The sequence below is a fragment of the Melozone crissalis genome, unplaced genomic scaffold (assembly GCF_028551555.1).
Source record: "Melozone crissalis strain CALT ecotype California unplaced genomic scaffold, PUWL_Pcris_2 ptg000006l_1, whole genome shotgun sequence".
NCBI lineage: Eukaryota > Metazoa > Chordata > Aves > Passeriformes > Passerellidae > Melozone > Melozone crissalis.
In genome coordinates, this window is record NW_026535784.1 from 11,694,014 (window position 1) to 11,708,596 (window position 14,583).

The 14,583-nt window shown below is 37.9% G+C and overlaps 1 protein-coding gene across 7 annotated transcripts in view; it reads right to left on the bottom strand.

Annotated features, from left to right (window-relative positions):
* Nucleotides 1–14,583, bottom strand: part of PPP2R2C (protein phosphatase 2 regulatory subunit Bgamma) — a 131,461-nt gene that overhangs the window by 26,621 nt on the left and 90,257 nt on the right. For all 7 annotated transcript variants that reach the window (XM_054292782.1, XM_054292805.1, XM_054292796.1 and 4 more), the window contains one exon: nucleotides 1,087–1,251. In XM_054292782.1, the coding sequence (XP_054148757.1) occupies nucleotides 1,087–1,251 (165 nt within the window). The remainder of the gene's footprint in view (nucleotides 1–1,086; nucleotides 1,252–14,583) is intronic.

A 14,583-nucleotide genomic window follows, 5' to 3' on the forward strand; every position in this document is an offset into this window, starting at 1 on the left:
CACTGAATGGCATAAAACCTCTTATGTGCTCTGGTACTAAAAGAATTTCTCTTGAATTTCTTTCCAATGTTTCAGCATGGTAAAAGAGGCTGATGACTCAGTTCTGTGAGATGGAGGTGTCCTGGAAGAGCCCTTGTCCTGAAGGTGGCTAAAGCAGAGCCACCCCAGCTCATTCATGAGGTTTTCAGCCTCTCACCAACCACCACATGATTCCTTTGTCTGGGCATTGTCAGCCTCAGGAGATTAGGAACAAACAGGTGGTTTGCAAAGGGCAAAGTGCCCGGGCTTGCCAGATTACTGGTGGGAAGAACCACAGTCTGTCATCTTTAGACCCCAAAGAGCTGGTAATAAGACAATATAAACATGCATTCTTCTTCAAGTTTTACTTTGAGTACAAAGATAGTCACATATTTTAAAATTTTACTTCCTTTTGCTTATGTACATTTCAGATATGAACTATCATGATTTGGTGGTTCACCTAGGCTACATAATATCATGTAGGATGGATGACAATTTCTGTACCAACACAATTTTTTTTCTTCCCCTCCTTCCTCCCTTCCCCACCACATCCTGTTTACTTATTGCATTTCCTCTGAGTTTTTCAGATGTAATATTGAAAAAATACATATAGGGAATGTGAGACTACATTTTTAGGAAGGATACTGAGATTTCCTAATTCAGAAAATGGATTCAAAATTTGAAGGCAGTCTGACAATCAAAATTTACTTGCTCTAGCACTGAGAAGAGTACTTGTGTATTCAAACCAGCATGATCATCTACTTAAATACTCCCTCATCCTCCTTCATTTGTTAGGAATTCTCTTTATTTTATTAGAGTTCTGGGTTCTTCACTGATCCCTGCAATAAGAACTGTAAGGGCAACCAGTCACAGACACAACTGTTACCAAGTTCATAGCTAATATTTACACAGGTGAAAAAAGTTCTTCTTTATGCTATTTTCTTTTTCTTTTGCCTGCAAGTGAGAAACTAATACGCTGGGGTATGCACCCATCTACGTGCTGTGTGTGAATAAGACTTTAATGTTAGACTTTAATGACATCTGGGGCTCAGTGGAGCCAGGACTTACGCTTGGAATGTTTGTCACAGAGGGCTGATGCCCTCATGTCGCAGAGTCTCAGGGATCCTTTGCTGCTGCTGTAGACAAAGAGGTTGCAGTGATGGGGATGGAACTCAGAGGCTGTAATCACTTCTGTCAGGTCCTCCATATTGGCTGGCTTTATATCTACAATGTCTGAATGGTAGTTTCATCAAGAAAAATGCAGGTAAACCATGACTCTTACTCGAAGGAAGCATGCAAATGTATACACACATAATGCTTTTAAAGATATACTCAATTTTTTGGTAGCAGTAAAGTTTTCAGTTTCCATATCTGACCTACTTAATACAAACACAAAGAGCAATGTAAAACTCAAAGTCTGCTTACTGCAGATGCCATTAGCAGGTCACCATTTACCCATGCTGTGCAAAGACATCAAAGAAACAGTGTTGCAAGGACATAGAAATCTCACTTCAATTCTTCATTGAAGCTAATAGAGAACAGGTAGCTATATCTCCTGTACTTGTTACTGAAACCACTGCTCTACCCCAGATAATGCTGATTGAGAGGGAACAATGCACAGATCAGATCTGCTCACTCCAGTCAGGCTCACTGGCTTTTATGATTATGCAACTTAAGCTAAAAATACAGGCAGATTAAGGTAAAAGATCTCCCTCCAAAAAAAAAAGGTGCCTTATTTTTTTTTGCAAAGGTATGTGTGGCAAACACAGAAGTATTTATGCAAATAATTTTGGGTGAATATATACTAATAAAATTTCCTTTAGAAAAAACATGTGCAGTATTAGGTAAGCTATTTGAATATTTACAAAGTAGTATCTGAAATGGCATTCTTGTGTTTTTTATGTAAATGACGTCCACTACCAAAATCAGGACAAATTTCTGTGACTGAGAATTGTACACCTGAATCATTTAAGTGAACATCATCTGGAACAAAAATATATCAAATATCTAGTTTCCCAAGCAGAAATTTGTCAGCTGGATCACCAAAAATTATCCACATGAGGTGTAACTCACGTGGTGCCTCTCCAACACTTACATATCCACTTGTACACATTACCTGCCTTAAAGCCCAGGACTTACACTGAGCTCATGTTTGGAGGAAAAGACCAGTCTGTGAAAGATTGCTTACAGAGAAAATAAAGTAAAAGTATCATTAGGGGGCTGGAAGACAGCAATAGATACACAAACAAAATGAAAGATGGATATATATATATATATGTAAAGCAGTACATTTAAATAAGATTGTGCATTTTCACATGGCCCTCAGCAGTCTGCTGCAGATAAGCCATCCAAATGTTAACAAATCCTTCGAACAGGAAGAGTAACATTACCCTGGTTTACTGATGAGTTTGTGCGAGAAGCAATAAAGGATTTGCATAAGATCACTTGGGAAATGCATGACAGAACAAACCCAGATCTAACTGAGTCCCAGGGCAGAGCCCTAAACACAAATCATCTCAGTGCCTGCATTCCCTGAACATAAAATTTGAATCAGCTGATGTTCAAAATTTAAACATCTCAGAGGATAAGATAAATGAGAAAATCTGTTTTATTGATGGTGAGAGAAATCATGTATCATGGTACTAAGCCTCTTTCTGTTCCCACTGTGACCACTTCCCAAATGGAAGACCAATCAAAGACCTTTGATTGATTTCTGTGGGAATGGGATACAGTCCATCACAACCTTAACACATCATACTTTGATCTTTCCCAAAAATATAGGTCTGGAATTTCATTACAGTGAAATAGTACAAAAGATTCAGAGATAATTATCTTGATGACTGCGCATATATCACACTGTTGTGGTTTTGGTTTTTTTCTTCTTTTTTCCCCCATGTGGTTTAGAAAGGAAAATATCAGCAAAACTATTAATATCTTGTGACATTTAATAACAACTGGGAATGAATTAATGCTGCATTTTAACTGCATTCCTACTTACTTGTACTATCACATTTGCATCCATCTCCAAGAATCCATCATGATTAATAAAAGTGTAATGAATGTTAAGATTTAGAACCATTGATTTAGCTCTTTTATAAAGCATCACTAAATAATCCTGAAAATCAACAAAAAAAAAATAACCTTTATTCAGTTATGTGTATTTGGTGAATTTGTCTCAAGAAACACCTTTAAGTAAAAGCAGTTGCTTTCAGGGATTGAATTGCTTTGTGGAGTTCAGAGAAATTATGGTTACTCAATAGAAGAATTCTACCTTTCAACAGAGAGATAAATAATTGCTGAGTGATGAGAAAGATATAAAATATAAATGGAGTATATGAAACAGTCATGGTAAGTATCATTTTTCTGGATGCTGAAGACACTATTGATGAATTTCCTTTCATTGTGTAAAATGAATAAACCTATAACGAATAATGAAATTAAATATTCCATCCTTCTGCCAGAAAAGCAAAAAATACTTAAAACATACTGCATTTCCAGACATCATCTAAATCTTCGCTGAGAAAGAATCTCATTTGCCTACTGAGGACCACAGCAAAAATGAAAATTCAACATTCCACTACATTTAGAAAAATTAAAACAGTAACAATATATTGAAGTAAACAACCAAGGGACTAGAGAGTTACAGATGAGATTTACCCCAAATGCATTTGTAATAATAGATGGAAAAACAGCCTTTGTTTTGACAGCTACAGAACCCAATATATCAAAAGAAGAATATGTTACACAAAAGAACATTTTCCTCCTCTCATGATTTTTGCCATCTATTTGAAAACAATCAAGTACAGCTTGACATGTGATGTGTGGGAACTGTATTTAAACTAGCATGAAATGGTAAGGGCAAGCATCTCCCATGAGACATTTCTCATTTCTAGTTTCTATCTTCCTTTTGTGTGTCTTGTCTTCCTTTTAAGCACAGCATTGCATGGCAGGAAAAAATAATAATAATAAAAAAAAAAAAAAAAAACAAACAAAAAAAAAACAAAACCAACAACTGGACCAGACAGTGTGCTTCAGAAACAGGGCCTTTGGTGAACTTGAAAAGCATGAAACAGAGGGAATCTGGCAGAAACTGATTAAATGAAAATTCCACTGCTAAAGAGAAAACAATGGTAATAGCACAAACCTGTAGTTGTCTCCTACACTGCTGCCTTCCCCTGCAATCAGATCTTGTGGAGGGCTGTCTTGAGTGGGGCTCTGTCCTTCTCCCCCACTGCACTCACCTCTGAAATACCAATCACATCTGACTCTGGCTGTACCACATGTGATCTCTTTCATTTTCAGAGAATGCAAAAAACACCTAGGACCAAAGGCATCTAAGACAGAAAGAACAGAGAGTTCAGTTCACCACTGGCAGAGTACTTAGATAGTACTTAGATAGAATTCTGTCGTCCTAAAAAAGTCAGTGTTTCTGTGCCTTAGCAGGGTAGAAATTTCCCCTAAGAAAATGAAAAACATGTTCATATTGCTTTGACTCCCACACTTGCTTGACAAGAACAAGACATTTTGATCCATGGCAGATACTTGCACTAAGGGAAGGCTGAACTTGCACCTTACCAGTGATGGGCTAGAATGCACTGGCAGTCTTTTAATTCATTAACATTCAAACAAGGAATGGAAAATATCTTCTTGCTTGCAAGAGAACAGGTCCTTTCCCCTTAACTATTTGCTATCTTATATACCATGTCCTCCACTGCTTGGCTCCATAGAACAGGATAAAGCTATGAAGATGCCAGCAGACTTCATAGATGCTGTCCACAGAAAAATGGAAATAAAGGTGGTATAAAGGGAAATAAAAATAAATGGAAATAAAATAAATAAATGGAAACAAAACATTGAGTACACTCAGCAACTACAATGGTGAGAGATGATGTTCTCACAGTTGAATTAGTAGAACTACAAGACCAAGAATGGCAATTTTGGGAAAGGCAACAAAGCTACTCTAAGGCAATTTATGTAGCCTTACCTTTGTCTGAGTTGCCTTCCCCAAAATATTCAAGAACAGAAGTATAACAAAGGAGAGTGAGCAGGGCAGGGCCTGGCTGCAAGGAGGCTTTAGGGAAAGATCTGAGGGAAGGGGGAGGGGGAGAGAAGAAAAACTCTAAGAGAGGAAAAAGGAAAGAGCATAAGGAAAGGCATGATTAACAACCTGCAATGATATGCAGTGTGAGGAATGTGATCTGAGTACACGATTCAGTTTGTGGTATGTTTAGTTCTAATCCAGCATTGTGTGCTGCTGCTGTGCAGCTGATAGCAAAATGAGGATAACAGAAGGAAGGAAATTTGTTCCATTGCCTCTGGGCCACTGATCATACAGAAATATTCCCCTCTGGGAGAAGTCACTCCAGAAAGTTTCTTTTATTGCAGGTTACAAAGTTGACCCTCACCTTGATCCAAATTTCATATTAATCAGACTTCTACTCTTGATCAGCTAGAATATAAATGAGTATGCCTGCTTTATGCTCATGCCAAAACATGTATAATAAGAATATGGAAAATACACAGAGTTCCTGCTGAGCAAAAAAGGTCCCAGAATAAGTTTTCTTGTATGATAGTGGAAACATAGCAGCCTCCTCAAAACAGATTAAATTCCCTTTGAAGTGAACAGTATGCATAAAGAAATAGCTGCTTCATCTTCTTCAAACCATCAAGGAATTCTACAAGAAACTGAATTTTGTAGAGAACAAATTTGTAGCTCACAAGCTATGGCATATAAAGGATTAAATCTTCTACCACTATTTTGGAATAATTTTTAAAGGACTTGTGTGTTAACTGCAGGAAAGAAATTGTTTCAATGGTCAGAAGAAGGCTTGAGAAAAAAAAAATTACCTGCCCCCCTTCCCCCTTTATTCAACTGCAATGGAGGAGGAGAGGCTTTCTTTAGAAAGCCAGACAAAATTTTCCATAATAACTTCACAAGAAAAACAAAATTCTCATCTTTCTTATTTCAATATATGCTGATATGACACTTCATTTTTATCCCTGCGTGGGACTTAGGTTTTTGCAAATTTAAGCACTTTCAAAAAATAACCTTCAGCATAGCATATCTTACCAAACCTGGCAGTTCCCTGTGTTTTCCACAGAGGTTTGTTCAGGTTACTAATTTTGTCTGCATCTCACACCTACATTTCTGCCTAGCCCGAGAAAGATTCACTGACTAGCAGTTGAAATCAATAGCAATTCATGGAAGCTGCCAGGGCTTGAGTTTAGAGTAATTGATTACTGTGGTCCTGCTGAGGCTCTACACTTTTAATATAAGCATTTCTCTGAGTGGTTTCCCCTGCAAGTCATTTAGTGCACACTATTTTCATTACAAGGAGGGAACTGTGATGCCTACAAATCAAGCTCTACCAGTTTTACACTTCCTACATGATGGTTATAACATTCCTACACCATGTGCCAGTTGGGAAAAAAAATTCCAAACGGCTCCACCTTTCTTCCAGGCTGGGTATGTTAGGCCTCAGTGTGCTTGACAACATCATGATGTGACTACATCAATCTTATTATCAACAAAAGAAGCAAGCCCTAACTTTTAAATAACCATCAACTCACTCCTTTCTTCCCATTTCTTACAGATACACTGTATGTTTTTTCACTGTTGAATGACAATTCTACAACAGGCATCACTTGGCAGTATGGACAGCACTGGATAGGGTCCAGCTTCTCCAGCTCTGTATTTCAGGCCTGTTGTCCAGGAGTCAAGGGGTCGGAAATGAACTGTCAATAGGTTAATAGATGTGACCTTTCTTCAGATTCCAGTGTTTTACCTTAGGCAAAGAGAGTATTTATATTCCAAGTATTCCTAACAGCCACAGTGCCAATGTTTTTCATTGCACAGCATTTGCCCAGTGCTCCACTAAAAGCATGTACTATATGGGTTTTATTAGAAGCCCAGAGAATTGCAATTACATTTTCTGTATCATTTGACTGTTCTGGACCACAAAAGCATGAACTGCATAAGTGTGTGCTCCTCCCAGCTGCCTTGAACCTAATACATGTTAATGTAAGATATCAATCCATACTAAGTTGTGCAATGTCTGCCTAATTCTATTTTTAACTCTATGGTATTTATAACAGTGATTCTTCAGACATCATACTGCAGTTGGGAACTTTGGCAACAGTCTAACACTGGTGGTGACTTGCTGAAAATACCAATTTAAATGACTTGATTTTGTCTGGAAATAAAATGTCTTTATCAAAGGCTTTCTGACAGTGCCATTACAATAGTAGAAAGGCTTCTGTAGTTTTCCTCATATTAGGATTATGAGATACAGAAAGAGTAAAAACCACTATGGGGCTTGTTAGCTCTATGTGGAAGGCCAAACCATAGCCAATTATGTCAGGTGCTGTGCAAACACAAAGTATAGGGACTGCTCACAACACAAAGAACACGTACAAAGAGCATACAAAGAAGAGATTAAGTAATGTTAACACAGTTCTGTGGAGTTCTGAGGTTTCTTAAGTCAAGGATTACAGGCTAAGCTAGTTGAGAAAGAGCTGTTAGCAGAAGAAGGAAAGTCATGGTCATAGCAAAAGGCTGCAGTAGCAATAAACTTTCCACCCATTCAGCTAGAACTACCCACAAAAGAGAATTTGGCTGTGTTAGCTAAACAAGAGGTTGAGATTCAGTTCATCCACAGACAGGATGATCTATTTGGTGCATCCTCCTGTATTATTGGCAGTGCACTTTTATCCAGTGTGGGTAACAAGAGGTCTGCATGCTGGAATGATGCTTCCTGGGCAAAGGCCTCACATTTACCCTCAGCACACCACTGTCAATACAGGACGGCCCACGTCTCCTCACAGTCTAGTATGCAATGCTCAGCTACAGTCATGCCTGTTTTGCTCCCTATTTCTGCCTTCTAACTCTAGAGAGTTTTGCTCTCTCTTTCTGCCTTCTAACACCATAACACAACACATGAGGATCACAAAGGTGAACACTCAGACCCTTTCTATGTGTTTAGGAACCAAGATGTTACTGATTTATCTGGCAGCTGACAGAAACCAGAGAGCCTCAGAATGATGGGACAACAGTTGTTCAAGAATGTAACCTAAATATCCAACTTCTGAGCCAAAGCTGAAACTTGTGGAATTCCTGTCTCAAGTTTCATTTGGAACTGGAGATACATAGCAAGAAATTCAAAGTAGTATTAGAAACATCTTCCATTCATTAGGTTTAAAGCAAAGTAGAGTCAGTATTAGTGCTAATGTTTTACAGAAAATTAAACTGAGGCAGGAAGTGGCAAAGGCTTGGCAAAGGTTAAGAGCCAGCAAGACTGGATTCTGATCTAGTGGCTCTCTCCTCCCTACCTGCAGCTGTCCAGTCATGGCAGTATTCCCTCAGTTCTCTTCTTGATTCATTGGTTTTGAGAGGTTATTATTATTCTCATCATTACATCTGTCTTTTGCAACTTTCTCCCAGAATGCATGCTGGTCTAAAGACTCATTCTGAATTTGGGAGACCTCACTCCAATCTTTGCAACATCAGAATTACTTTGCACTCCTATTATCTTGGTAGGATAAAAAGAGACAGCAGCAAGAAAACCCTGAATCTCCATTACACAAATATTACTTGAAAAAAGAATCAACATCTTTTATGTGTACTTAGTAAAATTTTAGGAAATTGCTTTTACTGCCATAAATTCAGTAAACATCAGACTTTGCAGTATGCAAGTTGCAGGAAAACTACTCTACTATATAAGAGAAACTGCCTATGGAGTAGCTGCAACATTTGACCAAGTGTTGCAAGCAGAGAATTGTAGAGTAGCACTGCTAGGAAAGAGACCATTTAAAATGGTGCAGGTCACATCCAAACTTTATCATAGATAGGCCGGTTCCTACACATTGCAACCAGTGATTTACTCAGAGAATAATGAATTTAGAAGTAGATAATGGGAAACTTTAATTTATTTAGGAATGGATTTTTTTGCTTTTTTCTTGAAAAGAGCACCCACATTTTCAACTGTAAACACAGTCACATGCCTGCTTTAGCAAAAACCATATGCAGATTGAAATTTTCAAGAGCAAAGACATCATTATCTGTGTATACACAGCTGAAAGAAAATTTGAGTGGATGAATCAGCAGAGGAAGACCTGCCTTCATAAATACACACCTGCAGACAGTCACTGAAAGATTATAAAGTCATATTTAGTTCATATATTTGCATATTAATTGATTAGGATTTGTCTGAAACTACTGTGGCACGCTTGATGTTACACTTGGAACACAAATACCAGAAGGGCCTCAGGTACAAATAAATTATTAACAGAAGAGCACTATGGAGTCCCTGAGCTGAGCTCCTCTTAGGCAGTGTTGTTCTATGTGGTGTGGTTAAGTGGCATCGTGTACTACACGCTGGCAAAGGTTCCAAGAAAAGAGTGATTCAAAACTAATAAGGCAAGGATAATTTATAAACAAAAGCAGTATAATCTCATTGTTCACAAACCTTTCCTGGAACACATTAACAGAAAACTGTGAGGGATCTACTTAGTTTACTGAATAGAGTCCCTGGTAGTACAGAGAAATATGACATATAAAATTCTCCAAATTCCATCTTAAAAATATCCAGGGATTTTTTCCCACATAACTAGGAAATAAGAGATGAAATGTCTTTCTTTTCTTCTTCTTTTTTTATTTCTTTTTTTTTTAAGTGAATAACCTATATGCTAACACACAATGCCTATCAAGAAATTTCTTCTTGGTAATTGCTAAAATCCCATGCAACTGAGGAAGATCTGTCTCAAATAAAAGCACGCACAGAAATTCCAGCTGGAGGGTATAGACTCTTTAGAACATTTGGGTGGTGACTTTTCTTTCACAATATGCAACTTAATCTTTTATATAGATTTCAATTAACCCCAATACAGTAGTATTTGTACCACACTAGGCTGCAGAAATTCCATATTTTTTCTGATTTTTCAATTTGAATCACAAATTATACATTTTTGCAAACTTTAGCTGGCTACAAGTGTCCTTCAGAGCATAAATCTCTCCCCTTCTCTGCATGCTTCTTATGGAAGTAGTGAAATAAAACTATCTTCAAAAATAGCCAGATACTTCTGAAAAAATAGCTACTTTAAAAACACTAATAAAATTTACATTCAAATCACCTATACTGCATTGCAAAAGATACCTGAATAAAATCTGGTGGCAGGACTTATTATCTGGTAGCTCAATTCGCTTGAAAGGATTTTCAAAAATGCCCATCAGCATGCAGTATGCCAACAGCCAAAAACAACTTACTCTTAAGACTGGTGCTGTACCTTTGTGAAAGTTTATATGGCCTTTATTTACAGAGCATTTCTATTCCAAAGGTGCAAACCACTGCAATTCCACATGCAGTCCTTACCAATGTGTATTATTACAACACAAAATGAAGTAATGTGTGCACTAATGAGAGTGTCCCAGCTCTTTTAAGAGTGAGAGAAGCTTCCAGTGTCTCATGTTCTGGCAGCTCACACAGGTACAGACTTCAGGCTTGACACAATACCTGAGATGACCCCATGAGCATTTTTGTGACATTTTTGTATGAGTACTCTTCAAGCTAAAGATTTTTTTTAGCTAATGAGCAAAACAAGTTATAGTTTCTTCTTTTTTTATGTTAATACTCTGAGAAGGACTGAGCTTTGCAAGGTTAATTTCAAGTCCAAACTCACATGGGAATTAGAATAATTAGACTCATTTAAGAGAACTCTCCCCTCTGGCAGAGCTGATTAAATTATTTATACATTATCTTTTCATATAATTGTACCTAGAACGGTGTAAATGGGGTTTTTTGTCTAACTTTCAATAAATTCATAATACACGTTTTTCAAGTTGGATACACCGACTGCACCTGTGACAACAGAGAATGGCTCATTTTCAAAAAGCTTCAATGAGAAATTAATCCAGAGGGAAACAGAAGCATGCAATTTAAAAGCTTCTACAATGACAACACACTGATTAAAACTCATCAGCTGAAGAAATAAAATTAGTTAGGACAATAAATCCTGGACTGAATCCTGTTACCCATTTCTACAAGAATAACATCATTGACTGCAGTCACATTACACTAAAATAGGAGTGCCGCTTAGATGAGGATCAGTTCCATGAAGTGACCCTTTATCTGTAATTTAATATTCTTTGACATAGTTCCCAATACCCTCTCTGCTAAGGATCTCAGATTCTGGATAACACCTGAAATTTCTTTGCTGAAAAAGGAAATCCTGTAGTTGATGCTAACATTCATTTCAGCTCTATTATATGCTGTTTCTCTCTTCCATACCAATAAACCTGAGAAAGGTTGAGATAATGATATTTTAGAGACCATTCCTGATACAAAATAGTAACTTGTTTGCTACCATCGCTATTACATAGGAAATCACTTGGCTCTGTGGAGATCTGTGAGAAGATATCTTGGCACCTATTGTAAAATTTTAAGTATCTCCTAGAGTCACATTGCCGAGATTGCTCTATAAACACATGAATTCAGTGAAATCTCAGCTGTGTTCTTTAATGCACTATTAAGGAATTCTGAAATGTTCTTTATGGGTTTAGAATTTCACACTATTCTCTATCATTTGCTACAACTCCAGTCAATTCTCTTTTTCCTTTTTACAATTCACTATACATTTTCAAAAACCAAGATTATTCTAATGCCTCAGGCTATGTTTTTCCTTACCTCTGCAGAAATGAAATCACAGGTACGGGTGTGTATTTGGGGACAACTGCATTAGAGAAGACAGAGGGCTAGATAAAAAATCCTTTAAAAGAATAATGTAATCACATACCTCAAGTTGCGTATGGACACAAGTGATAACTAAGAAAATGATGTATTCTGATTAACAAATTCATATTTCTATTAGACAATAAATCTACAGTGCAGTAATTATCACAAGGGTATAGCTATGCTCAAATCACCTTAAATTAACTTCCTTAAAAGCAACTGTGGAAAAAGGAACAGACTGGTCATTTCCCAGAATGCAAAGGCCTCAGCTGTAATTGGTTTTTCACAGCCAGGTTCAACTACTCCAATTTATTTATTCTGGAGGATGGCTAGCTAGGGAATATTTCCATAATGCCATCCCCTGCCCTGATGGCACTGGTATCACACACTCAGGCCATGCACTGTTTGCTCTCACTGCAATGCACATTTCAGCTGCATGGCCAGGAGGATCTCGCTCAGGGATTCAGTGCTAAGATCCTGCTTAACTAGCTCTGATATTGCTCCTGTGGCTATCAGTCATGCTCTGTCATCAAATTCCCTCTGACTGGCTGACAGGCAAATTCCTAAGATAGGAGTCAATTTAAGGTAATCAGAATAGTTAAAAGCAATTGTTTCTGACAGGGATCACAAAGTGTCCTCTGGCAAGAAGCAAAACAAAACTTATTGAAAGACCACTTCTGCAGATTTAGTCATGGTTTTCAGAGCTCCCTAAATATGAACTTAGAGATCCTTAAGAGATTTCTGAAAAGATGCTGAGACTTCTCTGGACTTTTGAAAACAAATAATCTGCAAGGTGCAGATTATAGTGCCCATTCACACAGCCTTACTGCTGTAATTATTAGCTAGTATTTGAATTACACAGCTAGTGATAAAGACTGCAATTTGCATGAGCTCACATATAAACATGCCATTTTTCTTACTCTGAAAAGCTTAAAAGCTGTACTCAATTAAGATATTCTAAATAATGATGACCACATCAGAAATAATTTTGTATCTGAACTGGATGTAGCTTTACCTCAACAGAAGCAGAAGATAATTCAGTGCCTTTTTCAGAAGCTGCATCTACGTTAGTGCCTACTAGGCAAAGTTGTTTAAGTGATCCTAGAAATGCAGTTCTCTCTTGGTACTTTGCACTGGGGACACACAGAATTTTTCTTACAAATTAGTCTTTTGAGAGTTCATGGAAGGCTCCATTTACTGTTGGGATTCTCTGCAGTTCACAGAAGATGACAACTTACATTTACAAATACTATTTACCTATCACCATCACTTATTTACTAATTTCACCCCTAGACTGACACTAAAAACATTTCTTGTCTGATTTTAATAAAAGAATCCCTACTGCATTTTTCCTAACACTCAGCCAAAAACACACACCAAGGACTTCCCCAGAGGGACCTGGACAAGCTCAAGAAGTGGGGCCAAGAGAATCTCATGAGGTTCAACAGTACCAAGGACAAGGTGCTGCACCTGGGTCAGGGCAAGCCCTGGTACCAACTCAGGCTGGGGGATGAAGGGATCAAGAGCAGCCCTGAGAGAAGGACTTGAGGATGCTGCTGGATGAGAGGCTGGATGCACTCACAGCCCAGACACCAACTGTGCCCTGGCTGCACCCAAAGCAGTGTGGGCAGCAGGCCAAGGGAGGGGATCCTGCCCCTCTACTCCACTCTGGTCAGACTCCACCTGGAGTGCTGTGTCCAGTTCTGGAGATGATCTGAATTGCTTATGCTTTCTGCTTACTTAATTAAAAGAATCTTTCCAAAAATAAGGGGCTATTTTTCATTATTTCAAGAATTCCTATAAGTACCCTTAATACATATCTATACAGCACTTTGTTGTGGTCCCATCAGCAGCACTTTATGGAGCTTTATGTTGGAGTTTGTGCCTATCCTAAGCCTCAGTATATGATCTATGACCTAGTGCTCTTCATACATACCTTTGCTGACACAGAAATAACAAGCATTAGGAATAAAACCTATATAAGAACCACAGCGCCTGCTGCTAATCTATTAATTACATCTTAACAAAAGTTATTACTGAACTACACCAGTGTAAATGATCCTCAAGTTACCAAGTGATATGGTATCTGTAGTTTCATAGCCAATTTCAAAATAATTTATTTTTCATAAGCTGAAAAGATCTCAAACCCAGAAAATTAAAAGGCAAAGTCAATGGAACCTGCCATTTTGCGGAGCTTTGAGAATCAGATCACTTCAAAACAAGCTGAAATAGACTGTGAATTGTCGCTAAGTGGGTCACAATCAATTTCCCTCTACTACAGTAATTTTTCTCATGAAAAACTTTTCCATTGCTTCAGATAAGAGTAACATAAATGGAAAATCCTTGGGAAAGACAAGGGTCTACAAGGCTTAAGGACTACAAGTCACATATGAAAATCTTTGGGTTTGCCACTGCCAACTCTTAGTAGAAAACTCTTTTACTACACAGTATTCTGTTCTGAAAAAGTGGAGTCTAGCAAGGGAATCCCATCAACCCAGAATCTAATCAGTTAATTGAAAAAGCTTTTTTCCTCCCCTCAGTTGTTCACATAGGAGTGTTTTAATGAGAAAGGCAAAGCAATCCTTTCTCAAGAGTTAGAATCAGAGAGCTCTCAAAACCATGAGATCAGTGTACATGGTACCTCTGCAATCCTCTAACTTACAGACCTGATTTTAGCTTTGCAGGCATCTTCATTCTCCTTTACCAGAGAGAGAGAGACACACAGTGCATGTGGGAGAGGGAGGGACTCTAGGAAGTAAATAACAAAAGAAGAACACAATTTTGAGGAGAAGCTACCAACTCAGCTGGAATTTGACTCCATGGTATAATATTCACTTTTTAA